We start from the raw sequence: 24825 nt of genomic DNA on the forward strand, positions 1-24825 counted from the left end.
ACTTGTGAATGAAATTGATTTTTAAAAAATTGTGTTTTTAACATCCTAAGCTTACTAGGTCTTGAAATGATCACCTTTAGAAATGCTTAGAAATATTTTGTCTAGGTGACAGTTTATATGAAAGTTTTGCGTGTTTTAAATGCTATAATGTAAACCTTGATTATGTAGAATTTTATGATTAAGATACCTGTTTACTGAGGTCTTTTTGTTTAGCACTTGTTAGCTGTCTTGCTGATTTTGTAAGTAAATATATTAAATTTAGAATAATTGATTTTTGGTTATTCAGAATCTGATATTCTTTTTTTTTTTTTTAAGATTTTATTTATTTATTTGACACAGAGAGAGAGAGAGAGAGAGAGATACCACAAGCAGGTAGAGAGAGAGGGGGAAAGCAGGCTTCTGGCTGAGCAGAGAGCCTGATGTGGGGCTTGATCCCAGGACCCTGAGATTATGACTTCAGCCAAAGGCAGAGGCTTAACCCTCTGAGCCACCCAGGTGCCCCCTGATATTCTTAATCACAATTAATCACAATTTTTTTTTTATCATAGGGGCCAAAAGTTTAGTAGAATGCTATATGTAGTAAGAGTCAGAAAAATGAAGTTGTACCAACTTACTAGTCTTTCAATTTTAGATAAACCTTTGACCCTAGAATAGCCTCAGTTGCCTCATCTATAAAATGTGGGTAACAAACAGACTTCTTGGTGTAAGATGGTATATGTGAATTTATGTTGGAAATCACAGAGCTATAAAATGCTTAGTATTATAAAGTAGGTATGTACTTGAAATTGATTTAAATGGATTGAACCTGAACATAACCTAGAAGCCACTTTTAAAAATTAGATCCTCACTGTGAAGTAGTTTCATTATAATTTTTTAAGAGATAAAGAAAATCTGGGATAATTGAGGGTTCTTCTTAGGAATATATAATTAAGTGTTCTTTTCCTTATATTGTCTGAAAAATATGTAAATAAAGGTTTTATGAACCCATTTTTTTGATACAGCAATTTTGCCTACTCCTATTTTCTGTTCACATATCGATTTCATTGTTGGTTTAGTTCTTCTTCTTCTTTTTTTTTTAAACTAACCTCCATGCCCAGTGTGGAGCCCAAAATAGGGCTTGAACTCACTACCCTGAGATCAAGACCTGAGCTGAAATCAAGAGTTAGACGCTCAACTGGCTGAGCCACCCAGGCCTAACCGTTGGTTTAGTTTTTTAAAGTTAATATTATATCATACAGATTTTCAGTATTGCCATATTGTTGTCATAATTTTTAATGAATTCAGCTTACTCATTATTTGTTTACTAGTACCCTTAATTACTAGCTAAAATTTTAAAGAGTTATTAATATCGAATCCTGAAATTTCACCTCTTTTTTCCCTTTTGTTTTCTCTGTTCTTTGCCATTATTAACCAAGTAGCTAGTAAAGCTATCATGCATATTCACATTTGTGGGGAGAAGATTATGAGAATTCTTAGACTACTCATTACATAACATGTTTTATACTTACTATTCTTTGGAAAACCTTCATTGCCCCTAAGCCTTTCATTTAAATTTTAGCTTTGCCATTAGAATGCTTGCTTTTGAGGTGACAAACTGAGATAGTAGTGAATAATAGTTAGCACATATTGATAAATATCTGGTGAATAAATGAAAAGCATAGTGTTGCAGACTAAGTAACTGTAGGTTAGCAAAGTACCTGATCTGTAGAATAGACAGTGTGTGGCAAAAAACCCAAGTGATTCTAAAAGAAGGAAACTGCCAGTTACTAGAGTGCCTTAAGAAAATACAGTGGGGGAAAAATAGTGGAACGGAGAATGATTGGGGAAGGAAGGGAAAACTGAATGGGAAGGTCATTAGAGAGGGAGAAAAACCATGAGAGACTCAAGTATAGGAAACAAACAGGTTTGCTGGAGGGGAGTTGAGTGGGGGTTGGGGTAATGGGGTGATGGACATTAAGGAGGCACGTGATGTGATGAGCACTGGGTGTTATATGCAACTTATAAATTATTAAACTCTTTATCTGAAACTAATAGTATATTATACATTGGTTAATTGAGTTTAAATAATATAATAGTGGATAATTTAAAAGTAAAATACAGATTTTAACCTGTCAAGTAGGCAAATATAAAAAGCGGTTGAATAAATCTCTCAAGGGCAGTCTGAGTAAAAGATTTAAATATGCACACATATTTTGACTCAGCAATACCATTTATTGAGGTTTATCTGAAGAGTTTTTCACAGACTAACACAAAGATTCAGTGCAGACCACACACAAAAAATATAAAATATCATAGCCTTTATTCATAGATTGGAAACTGTCATATTGTAGAGAATTGGCTAAATTATAAATTTCTTCCATGAAACACGATGAAACCTTTAAAATATTGATGTAGAAAATAATGTCATGAGGTCCTGGCTCGGTAGAGCATGTGACTCTTGATCACAAGGTTGTGAATTTGAGCCCCATGTTGGGTGTAGAGATTACTTAAAAATAAAATCTTAGGGGTGCCTGGGTGGCTCAGTGGGTTAAGCCTCTGCCTTCAGCTCAGGTCATGATCTCAGGGTCCCGCATCAGACTCTGCTCAGCGGGAGGCCTAGTTCCCCCTCTTTCTCTCTCTGCCTGCCTCTCTGCCTACTTGTTATCTCTGTCAAATAAATAAAATCTTTTAAAAAATAAAATAAATAGAACAAAACCAAAAAAGAATTAAGTTACCGTTGGGATAATGTTTTTGTTTTTAAGATTTATTTATTTATTTATTTATTTTAGAGCGCTTGTGCAAGCAGGTGTGAGGGGTGGGGAGGGACAGAGGGAGAGGGAGAGAACCCCACGCAGACTCCCTGCTGAGCACAGAGCCTGTCATGGAGCTCCATTCCCTGATTCTGATATCATGACTTGAGCCGAAATCAAGAATCGGATGCTTAACCCACTAAGCCACCCAGGCTCCCCTGGGGGAGGGGTAGTGTTTTATTAGTAATATAAAACTACTTTCTTTTTGTGGGACAAAGTAATAATTTCATCTTTTAGAGCTCTTTAGCATTCTCTTGTAGATGTTTCTTTGTAGGTACATCTCTCTCCTAATTCAGTAGTTCCCAAAGTAAAGTTTGTACTTAAGGCAGTACATTGGGATATTGAAAAAAACATTAGAGCTTCATTTGTCTTGGGGCGCCTGGGTGGCCTAATGGGTTAGGGCCTTTGCCTTTGGCTCAGGTCATGATCTCAGGGTCTTGGGATCAAGTCCCGCATTGGGCTCTCTGCTTGGCGGGGAGCCTGCTTCCTTCTCTCTCTGCCTGCCTCTCTGCCTACTTGTGATCTCGGTCTGTCAGATAAATAAATAAAAGCTTAAAAAAAAAAAGAACTTCATTTGTCTTCATATTATCTTAAGTATTTTGTGTATATAGGTTTTATAATAGAAAAGATAATATTAGTAGAATAGTATATTTAAATAGTGTGTTAAATAAATGTACCAGAAGAGATATTTTCAGATTTTTTTTACTGATGAGATGTTAGATTAAAAAATTTGGAAATCATTGCTCTAGATCACCTGTTATCCAAGGACTTCTGTGGGCCCCACAAGGCTTTCAGGGAGATGTCACATTCCTCTTTTTTCTAACTACATATCTGCTTGACTATGGATTTTCTTCATGACTACAGTCAAAACAACATGTAACATTGAATGCAGAAGCAGAAATGAAAATCCAGTTGTCTCTCAGTAAGCCAGACATTAAAGAGAGTTGAAGAAATGTAAAACAATGCCATTTTTCTTGTTAAATTTTATTTTATATATATATTTCATATTTTGGAAAATACATTTCTTAAAAGAATATATTTTTCCAAAATACATTTTCAGTGTTAGTATGTAATGGATTTTAAATGAATACATAATTTGGAGTGCTCTTAGTTTTATTTTTAATACATAATTACAGACAGATGTAACCTACATAAACAAGCTCATTAGTTTAATAAGATCCTGAGACCAAAACGTTTGAGAACCTCTGACTTAGACCACAGGGTCTTTGAGAGGAGGGGACTGTCTTACTGGCCTTCACTTCTCTACTTCTTGACACACTGGAATTAGTAAATGTTTGTTGCATAAATTATAGGAATTTACCACTGAATCACCACATTGGTTTGAACTCTTGTTCAGCCTAATTTCTTTTTTGTTTTTTGCAAATTCTAGTGTAGGTAAATTTACTTTTGTGGACCCTGTAGACTCTTTCTGAGAATAGCTGGAGAATTTTAGTTGAGTTACATGGGAATTAGAAATTATTTCTCTTCAGGAGAGTTAGAAGAATGAATTGAGGATTGAGCATCAGAAGGGACTTTTTTAAACAAGGAAGCAGATAAAAAGTAGAAATATATATAGGAAGGAAAACAAACTTTGGTCAGAAAGAATTGCATTTGCATTTCTGAACAGATTCATAGTATGTATTTTGGTATTAAATTATTATGGGCAGGCTCAAGATGATATAATTGAAAATGAATTTTATTTTATTTTTTGTTCTATTTATTTTAGAGCGGGGGGGGGGGGAGAGGGACAGAAGAAAGAGAATCTTAAGCAGGTTCCACGTCCAGTGAAGAGCCCCATGTGGGGCTTGGTCTCACAAGCCTGAGGTGTGACCTGAGCCAAAATTAAGAGTCAGACACTTAACAGACACCCAGGTCCTCCTGGAAATGAATTTTAAGGAAATATCGTATTAGCTACACTTAGGAAAGTAAAGATTACAAGTAGCATTTTGTTATTTCAGTATTTCATGTCTTTTTGTGTCTCTCAGTTTATCATGGGAACTGGGAGTTAAAAATCAATAACTTAAGTAGAGAAATCCAAGTAGGGGCATTGAAAACTCAGATGAATGATTCACATATACAAGAGAAGTATCTTAGTATTGATATTTTTGTTGTATACCAATTACATGATTCTTAAAATTTACAAGGAAAGAGGTTATTGTAAGTCTTTTAAAATTACAACTATCTGCAGTAAATGAGCATGAATTATTACTATGTTAAGGTAAAATGTCAGTTTATTTTTATTTAATGGATTATTTACTTACTTTGTTTTGAGGAAAGCAGGTTTTATTCATGAACACTGTCTTAGGTTCATTTCTGACCTAATTTCCCATTCCTTTTATCTTTGAGATCTTGTGTCTTAAAACATTAATTTTCCCCATTAGAGTCTGAATGAACTCTACCTTTAAAACTGGGGACTGACACCTCTAAGATTTAATAAATGAGGTAAAATGAAAAGATTTTGGTAATGAAAAATTCGCTGCCACTTAGGCAACTATGTCCCGGGCACTTGTAGAAGCCAGTTACATTTATTATCTAACACAAGTTTTTTTAACTGTTCAGTAAGAAAAGCATTACTGTCATTTTCCCATTTGACAGATGAAGAAACTCACAGCTAGTATGGCAGAGCAAAGTTTTGAACCCAGATTTGCCTGATTACAAACATCATGCACTTATAATGCACTGTACTCTATAAGATGCAGAGAGACCATTTCTGGATATTGTGATGCTTAGGCTGATGAGTGGTCAGGGAAGTAAGTTTTGTATTTATCAAGTTAGAACCATTGTTTATTCATCAAAAACTTGTTGTGTGCCTATTGTGTGCAATGCACTGTCATAATAAGTGAATTTGTTGAAGGCGGGTCTAGTGTCTGTTTTTCTCATGCTTTCATTCACCGTGCTTAGCTGCTTTATGTGTACACACATACAGAATACTCAGAAACTGACACATAAAATATACATGTACATATTTCCAGTATGGTTAATCTTTATTGAATGAATGAATTAATAAAATAGGTGAAAAACCAAAAGATAGCCACTGTTCTCTAATAATTCAAAGTTCAGAGTGGGCCAACTGGGTGGCTTAGTTGGTTAAGTGTCCAGTTCTTTATTTTGGCTCAGTCATGATCTCAGGGTCGTGAGGTCAGACTCCACACCCAGCACAGAGTCTGTTTGAGATTCTCTTTCCCTCTCCCTCTGCTCCCTACCCCCTTAAATAAAAATACACATGTATTAAAAAAAAAAAAGTGTAGAAGGAAGAGAGACCTGGAAAAAATAATACAGTATGAGTAGTGCTATGATAGTATAGCATGTAAAATATGTATATAATATGTAAGAAAACAATCCAGGAAAAACCTGATAAAGTTAGCTTTATCAAAATTAAATACTTTTAAAAAGACACCATTAAGAAAATGAGGAAACAAGCCACAGACTTGGAAAAAAATATTTCAGATACATCAAATTGCATATCTTGATAAGACTTACATCCAGAAAGTATTAGAACTCTTTCAGGGTGCCTGGCTGACACAGTCACTAGAGAATGCAACTCTTGATCTTGGGGTCACGAGTTCAAACCCCACCTGAAAAAGCTGAAAAAAGACTGAAAAAACAACCCACAGAACGGCAGAGGTATTTGCAAATCATATATCTGATAAAGGGTTGATATCCAGAGTAAATAAAGAGCTCTACAACTGAAGAATAAAAACCCAGCCAACCATACTTCCCCTAAAAGAGCCATATTCACATGGCCAATAGCATATGAAAAGATATTGAACATCACTAATCAAAAGGGAAATCAAATTGAGACCACAATGAGATGTCAGTTCATACCCATTAGGATGGCTGTTATCATAAAAACAGAAAATGCGGATGCCTGATGGCTCAGTTGATTAAGCAGCCTTGGGTTCAGGTCATGATCCCAGGGTCCTGGGATCGAGTCCCACATTGGGCTTCCTGCTCAGTGGAGAGCCTGCTTCTCCCTCTGCTTGTGCTCTCTCGTTCTCTGTCAAATAAATAAAAATCTTAAAAAACAAACAAACAGACAGACAGAAAACAGCTAATGTTGGTCAGGACCTGAAGAAATTTGAGCCTTTGTGTATTGCTGGTGGGAATATAAAATTGCACAGTATCATTGAAAATAAATTATACAGTGATTCCTTAAAAAGTTAAACAGAATTATCGTATGATCCAACAATTCTGCTTTTGAGCATACACTCAAAAGAAGTGAAAGCAGCGTTTCAAACAGGTATTTGTATACCCATGTTCATAGCCACATTATTCACAATAGCCAAAAGGTAGAAACATACAAATGTCCATCAGCAGATAGCTGGATAAAAAAAGTGTGGCATATACATACAGTATAACATTTTTAACTTTAAAATGGAAGGGAATTTTAACACAGGCTGCAGCATAGATAAACCTTGAAGACATCATGCTAAGTGAAATAGGCCTGTCACTAAAGGACAAATATGTGATTCCTCTTCTAAAAAGTTCCTAGAGTAGTCATAGTCACAGAGGTAGAAAGTAGAATGGTGATTGTCAGGGGCTGGGGAAAGGGAGAGTATGGGGTATCAGTATTTACTGGATATAGTATTTCACTTGGGGAGCATGGAAAAGTTTTGGAGTTCGATGGTATGATGGTTGCATAATAATGCAAATATATTTACTGGCACAGGCTATATAATTAAAAGTGATAAAAATAGCAAATTTTATGTTATGACTATTTTACCACAATTAAGGTAAAAAAGACTATAATTAAGATTTAAATAGACATTTCACTGAAGAGTATGTATTCTCTTGGGCTAATAAAGCATGGGAAAAGATTGTTAATATCATTAGTCATTCAGGAATGGGATACCACTGCACAACTACTAGACAGTATTGAGTGTTGGCAAAGGATGTTAAAGAAAGTGGAGGCCTTATATACTGGTGGTGGAATTGTAAAGCTTGTAGTCATTTTTTGAAAAATTGGCAGTTCTTAAGATGGAAGTCATAAACTTATGATATGACTCAGCATTTCCACTCCAATGTAACTACAGAAGAGAAATATGTTCATACAAAGACTTGAATGCAAATGTTCCTACTACCATTATTCATAATAGTGGAAACAGCCCATTATTCATTCACTGGTGATTGGAGAAACCAAACATTTATATATACACACAGTAAAATATTGTTCAGCATTAAATGGAATGAACTGATAACATTCTACAGTGTGGATGAGTTTCAGTATATTATGCTAAGGGAGAGAAGCTAGAGAGCAGACTACATGATACAGTTTCTAGAAAAGGCACATCCCTAGAGACAGTTAAATCAGTGGTTGTTGGGTGGGGAGTGTGAGTGTGAGTAGGAATTGATGGGCATGAGGGTGATCTTTGGAGGTAATGGAAATGTTTTAAAACTGACTTGTGATGGTTGCACAACTGAATTAATTTACTAAAAAGCATTGAAATTAAAGTCTAATAAGGGGTTTTAGAAGGTATGCTTGCGTGTATCTGGGAAGGTCAGAGAAAGCATCATCCAGAAAGCATTGGCTTGAGTGGAGGGTTAAAAACAGGGTTAGAGGGGCACCTGGGTGGCTCAGTGGGTTAAAGCCTCTGCCTTTGGCTGAGGTCATAATCCAGGGTCCTGGGATCAAGCCCTGCATCGGGCTCTCTGCTTGGCGGGGTGCCTGCTTCCCCCTCTCTCTCTGCTTCCCTCTCTGCCTACTTGTGATCTCTGTCTGTCAAATAAATAAATAAAATCTTAAAAACAAAACAAAACAAAACCAGGGTTAGGAAGGAGTGGATAGCACATATAGTGATCATTGTGAACCAGTGTGAGAAAGCATGATTTCAGGGAGTCATCTGAGGCTTCTTGTCTAGTTGCAGCATGAAATTTGAGGCTGGGAATGTCAGAAGATAAAGCTGGGAGAAAATTTAAAGTGAAATGAGCCTGCTTGTAAAGTGATGGATCTAAGCTGTTGGTAATAACCTGGCAAGAGTTTTAGAGTATTACCACAGACTTACTCTTGGTATGCTTTTGTATTCACAAAGTTTAACACAGTGTTGAAAAATGATCAGGAGAGAGAATATTTAAAACTGAGATGAAATGTTTTGCTACTCTTGAAAAAATCCTGGTACTTCTAGAGTATTGCATTCTATTTATTTTTCAAGGCCCAGTTAATGTTAGCTATTTCTGCTGTATCTCATCTAATGCCTCTTCACCCCTACCTCTTGCAGAGTCTCTTCTGTTTCTCAACAAGTGTTAGGACACTTCTGGTGTGGTACCGTAATGCTTTCTTGCGAAACTTTTAAGATCCTTGACAGCAGGAAGTAATTGTATTTCCTTCAAGTTTGTAATGGCAGTATTTGGCATTATATTTAGCACACCATGGGCATTCAGCAGTAAATTTGCTTTGCAGAGCTTTCCAGGAAGGACCAATGAAGCATAGATCAAAGGGTTGGGGGAAGTTTTACATGAAAGTAGTCTACAAAATAATATTAGAAGGGCACATGGTGAAATTTTATAAATTCTTAAAGGATCTGGCTTCCTGTTGAGGTAAATACTTGCCCATCCAAATTTTGAATTCTACTTTTCATTGTTTCTTTTCTATGTTAGAATTTTAGAGTTGGAAAAGGTCTTTAGAAATTACATAATGTAGGTTTTTTTTTTTAATTTACTTTGTGACCTTAAGCCAATTACATAAACCTTTCCAAGTTTAAGTTTTCTGAAGTATAAAATGAAGGACTCCTATATATAGGAGTTCTAAAGATTGAAATATTTAGAAATTTTTAGTCTTCAATAAGTGCTTAGATATAACAAAGAATGAATTATCTAACGTTTATCATAAACGTGTGACTAAATTTGGGCTATGATCTAATGTGTTTCGAATTTTGATCCAGTGTTTTCTCATTGTCTTGTAGTTGGTTCTTCTTTCTATATTAGTGACCTTTTCCCATTTTCATTTGCAGTTGCCATTTTGATCTAGGGGAAGGAAATTGCAAACTTTACTCATTCATTCCATGCTAATTACACATTAGTATGTCCCAGTCAATGTGGTAGCTGTAGGAAAACGGATGAATAAGGGATGGTTTCTGTTCTCAGGGAGTTTGGTGTCTAGAAGTGGAATATAGACCTTCTAGGAAAACATAAAAATTGAAGTGTGTAGAATTAATGTGGATGATGTGGAGGTTTTAAGCAGCCTGTCTTGCAAGGGGGACATCTGGGGTCAAAGGCTCTATAGAGAAGGTAAACAAAGGAAGGGTATGTAATCACCAGTGCGAGGAATTGAGGGATGTGAGAATGACTGGCTTAATATTGCTTGGGAGTTTTGTGTGGAAGGTGGTGTTACTGTGGAGCATTCTGGGGAGGAACTGAAGGTTTAGTTTATTTGCAGTGAAACCAGGATTCTGGAAAATGCAGTGGAATACACTTGAGATGAAAAGAGCCCAGGAAAGGAACTCACTGAATAGGAAGTACATAGAAATAATGTACAAGAAGGCGGTGTTGTTAGCATCCTTCCAGCTCTCTAGTGTAGATTCTAGGTCATTACTTTCTAGCTCTTATGCAAGAAGTCCTTTGAAATTTGCCATCAAACTATTATAATTGGTTATCCTTTCTGCTATTATTTGTTGACTCTTTCAGGGATAGTATAATGTATTAATAACTTGGGCAACTGGTCATTCTCCCATTATGGATTAGACAATGAGGTTGAGTCTCTCAACAGCGTAGCCTTAGGACTGGGTTAACTAACCCCACGTGAACCCTACGTGAATAAAAATTAAAGATTGTACTGGAAGTTGAAGAAATTGTAGTTTGGTGTAATAAGTATACTTTTAATTCTCTACATAATGTCTTTGTGTGTATGTGTGTAGGTTAAATGTATCTTTAGAATACAGTATGAAGAGGTCTTGTATATTCAAAGGCCTATTGAAGAAGACAGAAGAAAATTTTTCCAAGAATTGATTCTCAATCAGGCATCAATGGCTCCACCACGGAGGAAACACACTGGTAAAGTTCCCAAAGCCTTTAGGGAAATGGGAGAAGGGGAGGGGGAATGGAATTAAGAAATGCCCTTTCTGGGCGCCTGTGCGGCTCAGTTGGTTAAGCAACTGCCTTCAGCTCAGGTCATGATCTGGGAGTCCTGAGTTTGAATCCCACATCGGGTTCCCCCTGCTCTCCGGGGAGCCTGCTTCTACTCTCCCTCTGCCTGCCACTCCTCCACTCCTGCTGTGCTCTCTCTCTCTCTCTCATTCTGTCAAATAAATAAATAAAATCTTTTTTAAAAATGCCATTTCTTGTCACTTAAAAAAAAAAATTTCTTGTGGAAGTAAAGTCGATTTTTTAGATTCGCTCTTTTTAGATGGACACATTTTCTTTGGATGGAAATTTCTCTTTAGATGGAGAGGTAATTGTGTTTACCTGACTTGAGATTGTGAAGTACAGCCTCATAGTTACAGCTCTACTAACAAGCGACTGTTAATGAAGTCTTCTTACCATTTCAGTTCAGATGCTCTGGTAGATTTCACATTCTGAGGCTCAAAAAGTCTTCAATTCTGTTCTTTTTTAGTTAGTTTAAGGACAGAGGACTTGAACAATAATTTTGAGAACACTGGGTGGTGTGCTGATTACTTTGTGGGTCATGGTACGTGTGATGGGTCAAGAGATGATCAGAATGTTTGCCTTTTCTGGTTTATTTATTTTTCACATTTTTATTGAGTACCTATTCTGTTAGGTATCTTATGGTAGGCACTTGGAAACCTATCATGACTTTAAGTATTAGAATTTTCTTGGATTTGGCTTAGTAGCATAATATTTCAAATTTCAGCCCCTTGATTTAAGTGAGGAGTGCATTCTAAGTCGCTTAAGAGACTCTTTCTAGTCTTAAAGATGTATAAAAGATAAGGTCTTCTTTGTACTCTTTCAGCCTCTTCTTGAAAATAGCAATCCTGTTACAAGTTTTTAAGTGTCTTTGCCATCATTCTATCTTTATATTTCTCATGTGATTGTTGGAGGATATTAAATACATTCCTACCCCTTCCAAGTCCTTGCTTTTCTGAATTCTACTTCTGTTTTTTATTGATTATCTTATCCAACACGTCAATCATTTAATTGTTCTTTAGTGACTCATTTCCACATTATCTCAGAGTTCTAAAAAGGAGCATCTATCAAATGGCTGTAGTTGTGGGGTGTTTTCCCCCCTAGAAACCTTGGGAAATTAAATATGGAAGTTACACTTTCTGATTATTGGTTGTTTCCTCCCGTTAATCTAAATAAGTTTTTAAAAAATTTCATTATGAAAATGAATCATTTTATCTTGCATATTCCAGATACATTTTAGTCTCATGCATAGATTGAATTTTCTGTGTTAAAGATGAACATAATTCTTTTTCTTTTTGAGTTGCTTCTATTTACTTTAATTTTTCATCTTAGGGGCTATTTAGAAATCAGCCATAATCCTTAAAAGTTTAATCCTCAAATTCAGTGTGATACTGGGAAAGTCTTAAGGAATTAGGGAATAATGTATTTAGGAAAGTTAATACTTTACTTTTTGAGATTTTTTTGTTTGTTTGTTTTACGGTAGATAATGAATATTATAGATTTTATATATATCACTGTAGACTGGATGTTCTATCTTATTCATGTTTTTGGGATTCTTCTTCTAGTCCCTCTCCCTTTTTTTTTGAGGGAGAGAGAGGGTAGGGAGGGGCAGAGAGAGAGGGAGAGTCTTGAGCAGGTTCCACTGTGCAGCGCTGAGCCCCACACAGGGCTCAATCTCATGATCCTGAGATATGAGCTAAGCTGAAGTCAAGAGTCAGGTAAATGACTGAGCCATCCAGGTGCCCCCAGTTTGTAATTTTTTTTTTTTGCTCTCTGCACAGGTACATGGCATTCACTACCCCTACTATGTTGTACTAAGAATATGAATAGAAGACTTGTCTAAAATTAGAACTTTTGGGAGGGGGAAGGATCAGAGAATGGTTACTTGTCTATTTCACTTTCATGCACATAAGGCAACCCCATTTTGAGAAGAGGGTTTTTAAACAACATTGACTTTAAGCAAATCAGCATATAGTTCTTCACCTAAAGATATTTTTTTTATTTGAAATATTTCTAGTAAGTTTTATGTAAATCATATTTCAAAATCAAATTATTTAAAATCATATCATTTGCCATTTAAAGGAGTCCTACTATGAATTGTTTTATTAAATTTGTTCTCTAATGTCCTGTTACTTTCCATTCACATTTTTACTTACTGGGTTTACAGGTTGTTTATATGTACTTGGAATTCTTTATTGCTGTCCCGGATCTGTTGGAATCTTAACATTTTCGTCTATTTTCTTTAGGTCTTTGTGCTATGGAAGTGCTTCCCCTTGCACTACCTTCTCCACCTCGTCAGTTATCAGAATCAGAAAAGAACCGGATGGAGGACCAGGAGGAAAATACTTTAAGAGAGTTGCGGTTGTTTCTCAGGGATGTAACCAAGAGGCTGGCCACAGATAAACGCTTTAACATCTTCAGCAAACCGGTGGATATTGAAGAGGTCTTGTTTCAGTAGTGTGCAAACAGTGAAGTTGAACTGGCTAAAAGAAAAAAATGTTGACATCTTTTTTTGGAAGGAAAAAAAACAAAGGCATGGATGAATATTACCCCTAGCCTGTAAAATTTTAATCCATGTGATAACTGCTGATGTCATCAGCAAAAATCTGGTGACTTTTGGATGAAAATAGTGACCAATTTGTATGTCCTCTTAAAGAGAATTGATCTTTGTGATCTCTATCTCTTCAGTTTAAGAAGAGGATTAAAAGTTACTTTAGTGAAATGTCCATACTAGACTATTTTTATTCCAGGATAAATTTTGCTCTTAAAAAGTATATTGGTGTTAACTAACCAATACCAATTAATTTTGGCATTTTCCAAATTATGTATACCTTAGTGAAAGTGGTGGCAAAGAAACCTGAAATTTATCTTTCATATTTTGGAAATGCCTGTGACTAAAAGATGCTGTTTGAAGTTAAGTATATCCTATGTAACTAAAATTGTTTTTCCCTGCAAGGATTTTCTCTGCTCCCAGTGGAAAATTTCTCACTTTTTATGTGTATTGTTTTGTGTCCTTGTGGGAGCATGGTTTGTGATGATAAGAAAAGAAATTTTCCATTTGGAATCTACTATAATACTGTAGATGAAATTTTTTTTGTTTTGTTTTGTTTTTGTTTTTGTTTTTTTATCCTGGGATAATATAGTGTGTGGATGAACACAATGCAGTCTTTACTGACCTTCTTCTTATAGTTCAGACTCCATGTTTGAACAGCTTTGGTGTTGTTGGTTTTAAGTTTTTTCTTCCATTTTTTTTTTAATTTGAATTATGAAATGATTCATAGTTTAATGTTGTGTCCTTGTGAAACCTGTACTTTTGGACCTGAGCAGATTCCTTTGGAATCATTACGTCACGTATGACCAGAAAGAATAAGCTAGCATTATGGGTTTTTTCCCCTCTGAAAGTAGCTATTTTTCCATTTTTGGTTTTTGTCTGTTTTTTGGAGTAAAGGGACTGTCTGTAACTTTATTTGTATATTTTTATTTATCCACAATACATAGTTCTATCCATTGATTCTTTTAACAACCTCACAAGGTCATTATTATTCTTACATTGCAGCTCAGAAAACTGAGGCTCCTAGGCAAGCAACGTAGCCAAGACTGAAAGATTTTTTTGAAATTCAATGTCCACATTCCTTACCTTATATCACAGCTATACCTTAAATCTTTTTCTACTGAAAAGACAGGAATTGCCTAATTTGCTTTAGCAATTAATACATAACATTTTACATTTTTGGAACATTTTTTCCCCCTCTTAGTGTTACCAGATAATCTTAAAACTGTCAGCCTACTTTAAAGATTGAGACAATGAGAGAGGGAACACAAGCAGGGCGAATGGAAGAGAGAGGAGAAGGCCCCCCGCCAAGCTGGGAGCCCGACGCAGGGCTTGATCCCAAGATCCTGGGATCATGACCTGAGCTGAAGGCAGAAGCTTAATGACTGAGCAATGCAGGTGCCCCTCTGACACTTAATTGATAAGGGCTTGACCTCAAGTCAGCCTACTCTACTGGGAGTGAACCAGTTTTGCCCTTCCCCCAGAGAACTCTCTTTCATTCTAAACAGAAGAAATGATCAGATTTCAAATGCCATCTGTGGTAGAATAAAAGTTTTATTAAGGTTGGTAAGGCATTGGAAGGGGATAGAAAATGTTGATTAGATAAAACTTCTATTCAAGGGTTATGTTTTCTTATTTTCTGTTTTCTTTTTTTTACGTTCATTCTGCTACTGGTTCTTTGCTCTTAAAGCTGAAAACATAGAGGTCTCTCTGAAGCATGAAGGGAAAACAAAATTTTTTTTTTTTTTTTAACATTTTATTTATTTGAAAGAGAGAGAGCAGGGGTAGGAGGGTGAGGGAGGGGAAGGGTAAAGGGAGAGGGAGAAGCAGACTCTCCGCTGAGCAGGGAGCTGGAGTCAGGCTCATCCCAGGACCCCTAGATGATGACCTGATCCAAAGGCAGATGCTTAACCAACTGAGCCATCCAGGTGCCACACAAGATAATATTTAAATAACCTAAAAAATAAAAATTTATATTCAGATAATGAATTTGACATGTCTAAAAACTTTATGGAACTGCAAAGCAGACTTCAGAGAAAACAAAAGTTTAGAAAATAAACATTGAACTTAAAATTAGATATTGGAGCAAAAATTTTATAATCTTAGTAATGTAAATTTTTAGAAAATGTGTAATAGAGAGTGAGAGAGAAAGTGACATGAGTGGAGGGGCGGGGCAGAGGGAGAGGGAGAAGCAGATGCTTAACCAATTGAGCCACACAGGCTGCCCCGATAATATAAGTTTTTATAGTGCTTTGCAGTTAATAAACAGTTTCCGTATGTACACAAGGCATGCCAAATGCCAGAACCAGGAATCTAACTAATATCTTCTGAGCTCTTATTTGTTCAGTATAGCTTCACTGCCTCCCCTATAAGGACATTTTCAGCTTCTAGAAATTAAAAAATTATCACATGCCCACACAGTTACCTAAAAATTTTAAAAAATGTATAAAATATGTATATGTTTGTGTGTGTGTATTTACAGTGGAGAAAAAGTAACCTTTATTTTCATAGAACAGAAATTATCCTAGCTCCAGAATTTGGTCCTGGATTAATTAGATGTTTCTAAGACTGCTTTTGTATCAAACCTGATTATTTGATTTGAGATTTGCATTGGGGGAGGCAATAGGTAGATAGGTTGGTAGAGCTTTCTTAGTGGCCAAATGTTACAAAACATTGGGCAAATCCTGACTTACTACCTCCTATTTTGAGTTATCTCCCAGAAAGTTGGCACATAGAGCACATTTGCTTGCGAATTCATTTATCATTAGGGAAGTCCAAGCAAATTTTTACTAGTCATTGAAGGCAATACTTATTTTTGTTGTATAATTTACTCAGAATGTTTGTAATGACTCCAAAGGAGCAGAAAACACTTTCCATGAAATGATTCACTCTGGAAAATGAGAAAGAAAAAATTTTTTTGTTTTAAGATATTAAAGAGATTTACCAGAGGACTTCCTTAGTAATATGAAAAATCTGTGTTTCTTAATTTCCTTCAAAAAATTTCTTAAAGTAATATTTATTGATACTTACTGGGTGCTTTTACGAATACATTTTCTTCTCAGGTAGATCCAAAGGATCGGGGTCGGGGGCGGGGAAAGCTGACAAAATTGGCTTTTATATTTCAAAATGAGAAACATTTCAGTGTTGATTTAGATATGACTTGAAACCGAAGCTTTCATGGAAAGTTGACTTCAAAGTAGTAACTTTAGTAGTATAAATGTTCTATAACTTTATCCTTATTTGTAATTTTTAAGATATTTAGACTTAATTTTTAAATAACCACATGGTTTTGTGTTTTTCTGAGTAGGTCATATGAAATAGAAGTAATTTTCATTAAAATACCTTCTTTGTTTTAGGTTTCAGATTATCTTGAAGTAATCAAGGAACCAATGGATTTATCAACAGTAATAACTAAAATTGATAAGCATAATTACCTGACTGCTAAGGATTTTCTGAAAGATATTGACCTCATCTGTAGCAATGCTCTAGAGTACAATCCAGATAAGGACCCAGGAGGTAAGGAGGCTCTGGGCAAGATTCACTTTGGTGACCAATAAGAAGTTGATTGAAAGTGTAAATACTAAAGCATGCCCATGTTTAGGTAGATAAATTAGTTGTAAGGACATATTATTGTATTTAGAAACTTCTTTATGAGGAAATCATACTTAATTGTAATTATTATTTTATTAAATAATGGGTTTAAATTAGGATTTTATATTTTAGGTATTCTGTTCAGTGTTTAGTTTTTACTTTTGGAATTAGATTCTTATTTTGTTCAGGTAGGGTGGAAAACTGAGTAATTGAGAATTGAATGTGAAATTTATTTGTTTAGTAAACACCAGTGCTGATAAACACTGGGAATTCCAAATTGATGGGGAACTCATTATAGGATAAGTTTATATAGTAAAAGACCCCTTTAGGTAGACAGCGTGTATTCTGTCGATTGTGGGTATTTTTAATGTTACTTTATTGTTTTGTCCCTAATCCCACCCTGTACTCAAATCTCTAGTCCCAGCTCTGTGAGTACCCTCCAGGAAGGACCTCTAGGAACATATCTGTAGTTAAAACAAGATGAATTGACTGATTCATTGTAACACGAAAGAATATATATCATATGGAACTATGTGGGATTTGAGCTTGTGCTAAGGATTTTGGAGAGGATTTAAGAAAGTCAGGCATTTTAGTAGATTGGATGCTCTTACAAAGTGGGGGTAACTTTGTGATTAGGTATTTTAAGAACCTGAAAGGCAAGAAGAATGGAGCAAGGCTAAAACTGGGATGGGGAAAGAAGAAACAGTCATTCGTATTATCCAAGAAGGGTTATATTTGGTTATTTTTGTAGCTAGGACAATGTTCATGCTTTTGTCTATGTTTAGATATGATTATGGAGTGCTCTTAATTTTATCTTGATTCATCATGATCACCAAGTGGCCTTATCTGATGTTGTGTTCTTAAAATTGTATATGTTTAATATGAGTACACCAAGGCCATTTTAGTGTCCCTATCTGCAAAATAGGGATAATTGAAGTATTCTTCTCATTGGGGTGGTTGTATGGGTTAAATGAGAAAATGTATTAGGTTAAATCTTATGGAACTACCGTTTTCATATGGTTCAACCTAAGTATATTAAGCCCTTAGCATAATGCCTGAGACTTGTTAAGTGTTCCATAGAGGTTAGTAGTTCATATTTTTATTTTTGTTATCATCATTAGTTTATTTAAATTGTGCCTTGATTTTTCATAAAGTCGTTGATTAGCGGGTACCTGTTTATTAAATTCCCTGGACCACATTTAGGAAAAAATCTAGGGACTGATAGTGAAAAATAAATTTGAATGGTTAGAGAAAGCCAGTGGAGGTCACTCCAAATTTGCTTAATTATAACCACATTGGGTTAATCATAAAGGTTAATCTGATCAATTCAGATTTTTCACCCTATGTTCCTTAATTATAAACACATTGAAATAATACTACTTTTGAGGAAGAAACCATGGTTTTTGGTGCATAATAAGCTTTTCCTATCTGATGCAGTTGTATAATCAAAGAATAAGGCTCTATCTCACAGAGCTGACATGGTGCACTTATAACTTCTTTCTTCACTGTTTTAGATGCAAAGAGTGTGATATAATTCAAAAGCACGATTTTGGCTCTTAGATTATTTCGTATCTTTAAGTTAAGAGGCTTATTTTTTTCTTAGCAGCAGAACCACTTGTTATGTATTAGGAAAACAACCTCAGGGTCTGTTGTGTAGCAAGTAGAAATTACATGAGTGTTGTATTACTTTTACAAGCTCCCATGAGTATTTGGAAGCTTACAGTGTTCTGTTTTGCAGAGCTCTTGGCCATTTGGGAAAAAAACTAGCATATACATAGAAGACAAAAGCCAGTATTTTGGAAGCTATCCATGTTGCCTAAGTGTTTACCCAGATTCTCTCCCTTGAGGATGATGTGGACAGAAATTAAATATGTTAGCCAGAAGGATTTTAACTTATAGTTCTAAATGTAACTAGTATCTCAGATATTTGACCCTAATTATTATCTTATGGGACTGTATATGTTAAGCCATTCCCCATTCTTTGTCTTGTAGACAATACATTCTCTAGCCCCCAGTCTCATTCACAAACAGACCATTGAGCTCATTTTGGTGAAAGTTCAGACTTAGTCTTGTAGTCTTCTCAGAATCTTCTGTTTTGTACCAGTTTGCTTAGGAAAAAAGCTCACAGCTTTACCCTAGCTTTTGGAGCCCTCTGTGGGCTGTGCTTCAGCCAAACCCATTAATATTTTCTATTAGTGTTTGTGAGTACCATGTACTAGTTACTGAACCGGGTGCTTAGAATACAAAGATGATTGTGATAGTCCTTGTCTCTTAACGGTAGAGATATGCAGATGTAATACATGTTGAATAATTGCTCTGTGGCAGACATTATGCTATGTGTTATGGTATTAGTTTGAGAGAGTTTTCATAACAAAGTGCTATAGACTTAAAGAGGCTTAAAGAACAGAAATTAATTTTCTTACAGTTCTGGAGGCTCCAAGTCCTAAATGAAAGTGTCAGCAGGTTTGGTTTTTCTTGAGACTTCTCCTTGGCTTGCAGATGGCTACCTTCTTGCTGTGCCCTCATGTGGTCATTTCTCTGTGTGCACAAACCCTTGGTGTCTCTATCCAAATTTCCTCTTCTCACATAAGGACACAGATTGGATTAGGGCCTATTCATGCAACCTTATTTTACCTTAATTACCTCTTTAAAGGCTCTACTTATTTTTATTTATTTTTTTAAAAGATTTATTTATTTATTAGAGAGAGTGCAAGAGTAAGAATGAATGGGAGAGGAACAGAGGGAGAGGGAGAGAAATCCTCAAGCAGAACCCCTCCCCACCCCACCTCGAGCACGGAGCCCATCATGGTGCTCAATCCCAGAACCCTGAGAACGTTACCTGAGCCAAAATCAAGAGTCGGATGCTTAACCAACTGAGCCACCCAGGTGCCCCTGTAATTATAATAGGTTATTAAGGTATAGAGATAGCATAGAAGTGGCAATTAAAAATTTTGTCTTGAAGTGACCACAGATGATTATAATGCAGTTTTATAAGGTCTCTGTTAGAAATACGTACACAGTATGAATAGAGCACAGAGGAGAAGACACTACCCAGAAATGACTAAGGTTAGGAAGGGCATTCATTCCAGGCCGAGAGAAGTAGTGTACAAGATTCTAAAAAAAAAAATGAATGTGGCTGGAGAATAGGGTGGGACAGTGTGGAATCGGGTGGAAGAGTGAATGGAAATTAATTGATTCCCCTTCTCACCAAGTCTCCATTTACTGAGCACCCATGTGTGAGATACTCTCTTACGGATAAGTTGTGGTCAGTGCTGGAAATGTACAGCTCTGGCCTGGAAGATGCCTAAAGCCTATGTAGTAGGCTTAGTGAGATTGAACACAGAGGGCTTAGTGACGGATTGATTAGATGTGACTGACAGAAATCGAGAATGATTTCTGAGTGTTTGGTCTGAGTGGTTAAGGACTATAAGGAGGAAACCAGTGGAGGAACAGGTTGATAGGCATTATGCTATATTTAATTTCGGACATGTTAGTATGAGTTAACTTTTGGTGCACTCAGATAAAACAGATATTGCAGAGTAGTAGTTGTGTATACAGTTCTGGAGCTTGGGAGACATTTGGGCAAAAAACTTGGTTGGAGTTATCAGCGTGTAGGAGTGAATGAGATCATAGAGGTGGTATACGGGATGAGAAGAAAGAGAAGCCTAGGAGGAATCCTCTCCTAGGAAATTTAGGTCCCATTTCTCAGTTTAGGTCGAGTCTTACTGTTGGAACTTATGGTACCTTTGTTAAATGGTACCTCTTGGGAGAGTGTACAGCTTTTTCTTTGTAAACCGGTTTTATAGGTGTAAGTTACATAGAGTACATTGTTTTTAAAACTACATGTATCTTTTAAAATCCACTTACCCTTCAAGGAATACTAAAAGCTACATTCGTGAAAGTGTTTTTTTTTTTTTTTTTTTTTTTTTTTTAAATGTCCTTCCAGTTATAAGTCATCCCTTCATCTTGGAATCATAGCACTCTGTAACTTTTCTGAGACAGTTTTTACCTACCTCTCCACCACCTGCTCCCTTGGCCCGAGGTGGTTACTTGTTCACATATCCTTATACCTTGTGTTCAACTCTAAGCTGATTGGGAACAGGATCTGTGCAGGTGTATGTATGGAGCATGTTTTTAGTAAATGTGGCCAGTGAGTAAATTTCATCAGTTGTTCTCTTGTTAGGTACTAACTGAAGGAGTTTCAAATTACATAGAAATTATAAAGTGGAGACATGATAACATAATGGAGATATGAGCCAGTAAATACACGAAATATCTTTTTTATGAAATAATTTGAGATGAAAAATTATCCCATAAAAATTAGTTTTGCTTAAAATGTTAATCTTTCTTTAACCCACTGAGCCACCCAGGCATCCCAAAATGTTAATCTTTCTTAATAATTTTATAGGAAAAGGACAGCTAATGTACTTCTGTTTGCCAAAATACAAAAGATACACTGACGCATTGATAATAGTTACTACATTCATAAAAGCAGTGATTCTTTTTAAATTTAATTTAATTTTATTTAAATTCAGTTAATTAACATATGGTGTATTATTAGTTTCAGAGGTAGAGGTCAGTGATTCATCAGTTGTATGTAACACCCAGTGCTCATTGTATGCTGATCACAGTTACCCTAGCCCCCCACCCGCCTCCCCTTCAACAGCCCTCAGTGTGTTCCTATAGTTAAGAGTTTCTTATGGTTTGTCTCCTTCTCTGATTTCATCTTATTTTATTTTTCCCTCCCTTCCCCTCTATGCTCCTCTATTTTGTTTCTTAAAGTTCACATGTGAGTGAAGTCATATGATAATTGTCTTTCTCTGATCGACTTACTTTGCACTATACTTACTAGCATTATACCCTCTATATTAGGATTATACCCTCTAGTTCTATGCATGATGGAATGGTAAGCTTGCTTGCTTGCTTGCTTGCTTTTTTGATGACTGAGTAATATTCTGTTTCACACACACACACACACACACACACACACCCCTCACATCTTTATCCATTTATCTATTGATGGACATCTGGGCTCTCTCCACAGTTTGGCTATTGTGGACATTGCTGCGACAAGCATTGGGGGGGGGCAGGTGCCCCTTCAAATCACTGTGTTTGTAGCCTTTGGATAAATAGTAGTACAGTTCCCGGGTCATAGAGTAATTCTGTTTTTAACTTTTTAAGGAACCTCCATATTGTTTTCCACAGTGCCTGTACCAGCTTGCATTCCCACCAACAATGTAAGAAGGTTTCCCTTTCTCTGCATCCTTGCCAACATCTCTTGTTTCCTGACTTGTGATTTTAGCTATTCTGACTCGTGTGAGGTGGTATCTCATTGAGGTTTTTGGTTTTTTTTTTTTTTTTTAAGATTTTATTTATTTATTTGACAGAGATCACAAGTAGGGAGAGAGGCAGGCAGAGAGAGAGGGGGAAGCAGGCTCCCCGCTGAGCAGAGAGCCTGATGCAGGGCTCAATCCCAGGACCCTGGGATCATGACCTGACCCGAAGGCAGAAGCTTTAACCCACTGAGCCACCCAGGTGCCCCCTCATTGAGGTTTTGATTTGTATTTCCCTGATGCTGAGTGATGTTGAGCATTTTTTCATGTGTCTCTTGGCCATTTGTATGTCTTCTTTGGAAAAATGGCTGTTCATGTCTTCTGCCCATTTCTTGACAGGATTATTTGGTTTTGGGGTGTTGAGGAAAGTAGTAATTCAATTAATTTTATAGATACTCATCAGTTTGCCCCAAAAATGTAGGTGATCCTACCTTTATTTTATAGATATAAGGGCGTTGAGGCTCAGAGGTTACGTACTTAGTGTGCATATCCACAAATCTTATATGGAACAACTGAATGGGTTGAGTTCTGTCCTCAGAGCCAGTGTGTGTGGTTTTTCGTTGTGCTTTTATTACTTTCATATTATGTGGATTTTGAGATTCTTAAGATCATAAATATGAGACAAAAGAAGTAGTAAATACATAACTTACATTTTATTTTTTTTTATTTTTTTTTTAAAGATTTTATTTATTAATTTGACAGAGAGAAATCACAAGTAGACGGAGAGGCAGCTAGAGAGAGAGAGAGGGGGAAGCAGGCTCCCTGCTGTGCAGAGAGCCCGATGTGGGACTCGATCCCAGGACCCTGAGATCATGACCTGAGCCGAAGGCAGCAGCTCAACCCACTGAGCCACCCAGGCGCCCCCATAACTTACATTTTAAAACAAGGATTTTAAGTCTGATGTCCATGAGAGTCTATAGAACAGCATCCGAAATTGTATACATGTATAATTTTTCATTTTCATCACATGCTTATAAGGTTCTAAGATTACCCCCTCCCACCTTTCAAAAAAGATGAAGTTTGAAAACATGACATCTGTTCTGGTTTTAATGTTCTATAAGCTTATGATTCTTTGCTGTGTATAAACATAGACACAATTCTAAGCTAAGAATGATTAAAAATAATTACAATGATAGTCACATGAAAAATACTATTTCCTCATAAATGCAGATGCTCTTCAGAATAAATTCCTTATCCTTCAGACCAGCGGGAAATTTTTATGGTTCTTTTTTTCATTCATGCGTTCATTCATTCATTCATTCATTTCCCATTTAAGTGTGGATGGAATATGGGTGGGAGGCATACATTTAAAAAGAAAGACCACTGAGTTATTTTAGATTGATAATGTGTCAGATACATGGCTTTATATTTTCACTTCTCTCTTTCTTAGCTTTTTCAAGCTGGGGTAGAAAGCCAGTGGCAGAAAATTGTGGTATCACATGCACCACAAACATTGTATTATCAGCTTGAAAGTATAATACTTCTAAGGATGTTTAATTTAGGTTTTTATTGTGTAGTATCTAAAATTTGGAGCAACTAAAACTTCTAACAGTAGAGTAATAGTTTTGAAAAATTAAGTTACATCCTAGTTTGGATTTTTACATATCGTTATGGTTTGGTTCTCAATATTTGAAGTTACCAGGAAACTTCTGATTTTGTCTATGATGGGGTAAAAGAAACTGAATTTTCCCTCCTACCTGAAACAGTGAAAGAAACTGAATAAAATGTGTGAAAAAACAATTTTGAAGTCATTAGATATCAGGAAATGAAGGATAGTGTTCCCCAAAAGATGAGAAACAAATAAGTTAAGCACTGTAGTTGCTTGGAGAATTTCCAGACTGTGGTACAGGAAGGAAGAAAGAGCCCAGGCAGGACTTGGAAGTCTACCTGAATTACAGAGACAGAGCTGGGAATGTAAGGAGGTCAAAGCAGGTGGAGTTCTCAGGGCAGAAAGAAAGCTGCACAGAGAGCACTCTGGATATCTGCAGAAGATCCTCTTCCTGTCTTGAGCTGAACACTGGTGTATACTTGGGAGGAAACTGTCTGAGACCAGAGAAAAGAAATACTCCTTAAATTCGAGGAGGGCTGGTAGTAGTGCAGCAAATAGTTAGAGCTAATAAACCAACAAGGAGATAAAATGGGATCAAATATAAGTACACATCCAAAAGAAGTAAGAGAAAGGAGGAGAAGGGAACAAAGAGCAAATGGAACAAGTGGAAAATAAATAACAACCTTACAAATAATCACATCAGTTACAGTGAAAGTAAATGGTCTATTTTGGCATAGTCTCAGAAGCTTAATTTTGCTCTTGTTTGCCTTCCCTGAGGAGACTTACCTAGAAAAATGTTGCTAAGGCTAATGTCTGGGAAATTACTGTCTGTGTTCTCTTCTAGGAATTTTATGGTTTCAGTTCTCACACTTAAGTCTTTAATGCATTTTGAGTTTGTTTTTGTGTATGATGTAACAAAGTGGTCCAGTTTCATTT

The 24825-nt window shown here is 36.1% G+C and overlaps 1 protein-coding gene across 2 annotated transcripts in view; it reads left to right on the plus strand.

Annotated features, from left to right (window-relative positions):
• ATAD2B (ATPase family AAA domain containing 2B) overlaps positions 1–24825 on the plus strand; it is a 150457-nt gene that overhangs the window by 104403 nt on the left and 21229 nt on the right. The window contains exons 20-22 of one of the 2 annotated variants that reach the window (XM_059132520.1): positions 10640–10775; positions 13112–13308; positions 16773–16932. In XM_059132520.1, the coding sequence (XP_058988503.1) occupies positions 10640–10775; positions 13112–13308; positions 16773–16932 (493 nt within the window). The remainder of the gene's footprint in view (positions 1–10639; positions 10776–13111; positions 13309–16772; positions 16933–24825) is intronic. The other variant, XM_059132521.1, reaches the window with a different exon arrangement.

The sequence above is a fragment of the Mustela lutreola genome, chromosome 9 (genome assembly GCF_030435805.1).
Source record: "Mustela lutreola isolate mMusLut2 chromosome 9, mMusLut2.pri, whole genome shotgun sequence".
Lineage (NCBI taxonomy): Eukaryota > Metazoa > Chordata > Mammalia > Carnivora > Mustelidae > Mustela > Mustela lutreola.